General features: G+C 45.5%; 1 protein-coding gene and 1 long non-coding RNA gene across 19 annotated transcripts in view; one reads left to right on the top strand and one right to left on the bottom strand.

Annotated features, from left to right (window-relative positions):
- LOC106532494 (uncharacterized) overlaps positions 1–904 on the top strand; it is a 3,049-nt gene extending 2,145 nt beyond the window's left edge. The window contains exons 2-4 of one of the 16 annotated variants that reach the window (XR_001312091.1): positions 17–198; positions 232–361; positions 513–904. This is a non-coding gene — a long non-coding RNA (uncharacterized LOC106532494). The other 15 variants (XR_001312094.1, XR_001312088.1, XR_001312085.1 and 12 more) reach the window with 15 other exon arrangements.
- bnipl (BCL2 interacting protein like) overlaps positions 899–2,159 on the bottom strand; it is a 12,523-nt gene continuing 11,262 nt past the window's right edge. For all 3 annotated transcript variants that reach the window (XM_014028556.1, XM_014028555.1, XM_014028557.1), the window contains one exon: positions 899–987. In XM_014028556.1, coding sequence (XP_013884010.1) covers positions 963–987 — 25 coding nt within the window. In that variant the 3' untranslated portion in view covers positions 899–962. The remainder of the gene's footprint in view (positions 988–2,159) is intronic.

The following is a 2,159-nucleotide window of genomic DNA, read 5'->3' as shown; positions in this document are numbered from 1 at the left end:
CAGATCAGTGAGACAGGTGTCGTCCACAGATCAGTGAGACAGGTGTCGTCCTCAGATCAGGGAGACAGGTGTCGTCCACAGATCAGTGAGACAGGTGTCATCCACAGATCAGGGAGACAGGTGTCGTCCACAGATCAGTGAGACAGGTGTCGTCCACAGATCAGTGAGACAGGTGTCGTCCTCAGATCAGGGAGACAGGTGTCGTACTCAGTCCTCAGATCAGTGAGACAGGTGTCGTCCTCAGATCAGTGAGACAGGTGTCATCCTCAGATCAGTGAGACAGGTGTCTTCCACAGATCAGTGAGACAGGTGTCGTCCACAGATAAGTGAGACAGGTGTCGTCCACAGATAAGTGTGACAGGTGTCGTGTGACAGGTGTCGTCCTCAGTCCTCAGATCAGTGAGACAGGTGTCATCCACAGATCAGTGAGACAGGTGTCGTCCACAGATCAGTGAGACAGGTGTCGTCCACAGGTCAGTGAGACAGGTGTCGTCCACAGGTCAGTGAGACAGGTGTCGTCCACAGATAAGTGAGACAGGTGTCGTCCACAGATAAGTGAGACAGGTGTCGTCCTCAGATCAGTGAGACAGGTGTCGTCCACAGATCAGTGAGACAGGTGTTGTCCACAGATAAGTGAGACAGGTGTCGTCCTCAGATCAGTGAGACAGGTGTCTTCCACAGATCAGTGAGACAGGTGTCGTCCACAGATCAGTGAGACAGGTGTCGTCCACAGATCAATGAGAGAGGTGTCCTTCGGGATGAATATCAAGTTGTTCAGAGTTTCTGCAGCAGATTTTGATCCAGACTGAAACCTGAACCTGGAACCGTTCCTTAAGCCCCTCATGTCCAGACACAAAGAAAGCCAAATAAATAAACTAGTCTGTTAGTCTGCACATGATGCAGGTCAAAGGTCAGCAGGCTGATGATGTCATCAAGATGACCTCTGACCAAGTTCAGCAATGTCATCTGTTCAACTTCTTGTCGTACCTGCAGGGGACAGACAGAGACAGGAGACAGAACAGACAGTAAGTCAGGTGGACCAATTCAGAGTAGAATAAGCAGTACCATGGAAGGTTCCACTAACAGTAGAATCTATAGAACCAGTAGAACCAGTAAGGTTTTTGTTGACAGTCGAACCAGTAGAAACAGTGAAGGTTTTGCTGACAGTAGAACCAGTAAAACCAGTAAAGTTTCTCTTGACAGTCGAACCAGTAGAACCAGTAAATTTTTTGTTGATATTTGAACCAATAGAACCAGTGAAGGTTTTGCTGACAGTAGAACCAGTAAAGTTTTTGTTGACAGTAGAACCAGTGAAGGTTTTGATGACAGTAGAACCAGTAGAACCAGAGAAGGGTTTGTTAACAGTAGAACTAGTAGAACCAGTAGAACCAGTGAAGGTTTTGCTGACAGTGACATTAGAACCAGTAGAACCAGTGAAGGTTTTGTTGACATTGACAGTAGAACCAGCAGAACCAGAGAAGGTTTTGTTGACATTGACAGTAGAACCAGTAGAACCAGAGAAGGTTTTGTTGACATTGACAGTAGAACCAGTAGAACCAGTGAAGGTTTTGTTGACATTGACAGTAGAACCAGTAGAACCAGAGAAGGTTTTGTTAACAGTAGAACCAGTAAAGGGTTTGTTGACAGTAGAACCAGAAGAACCAGTGAAGGGTTTGTTGACAGTAGAACCAGAAGAACCAGTGAAGGGTTTGTTGACAGTAGAACCAGAAGAACCAGTGAAGGTTTTGTTGACATTGATAGTAGAACCAGTAGAACCAGTGAAGGTTTTATTAACAGTAGAACCAGTGAAGGGTTTGCTGACAGTCACAGTCGAACCAGTAGAACCAGTGAAGGTTATGCTGACAGTGACATTAGAACCAGTGAAGGTTTTGTTGACATTGACAGTAGAACCAGTAGAACCAGTGAATGTTTTATTAACAGTAGAACCAGTGAAGGGTTTGTTGACAGTAGAACCAGTAGAACCAGTGAAGGTTTTGTTGACATTCACAGTAGAACCAGTAGAACCAGTGAAGGGTTTGTTGACAGTAGAACCAGTAGAACCAGTGAAGGTTATGTTGACATTCACAGTAGAACCAGTAGAACCAGTGAAGGGTTTGTTGACAGTAGAACCAGTAGAACCAGTGAAGGTTATGTTGACA

This window comes from Austrofundulus limnaeus, unplaced genomic scaffold (assembly GCF_001266775.1).
Source record: "Austrofundulus limnaeus strain Quisiro unplaced genomic scaffold, Austrofundulus_limnaeus-1.0 Scaffold778, whole genome shotgun sequence".
In the NCBI taxonomy this organism is placed as follows: Eukaryota; Metazoa; Chordata; class Actinopteri; order Cyprinodontiformes; family Rivulidae; genus Austrofundulus; species Austrofundulus limnaeus.
Note: the sequence above shows the minus strand (reverse complement) of the source record. Positions and strands in the feature narration are given on the sequence as shown.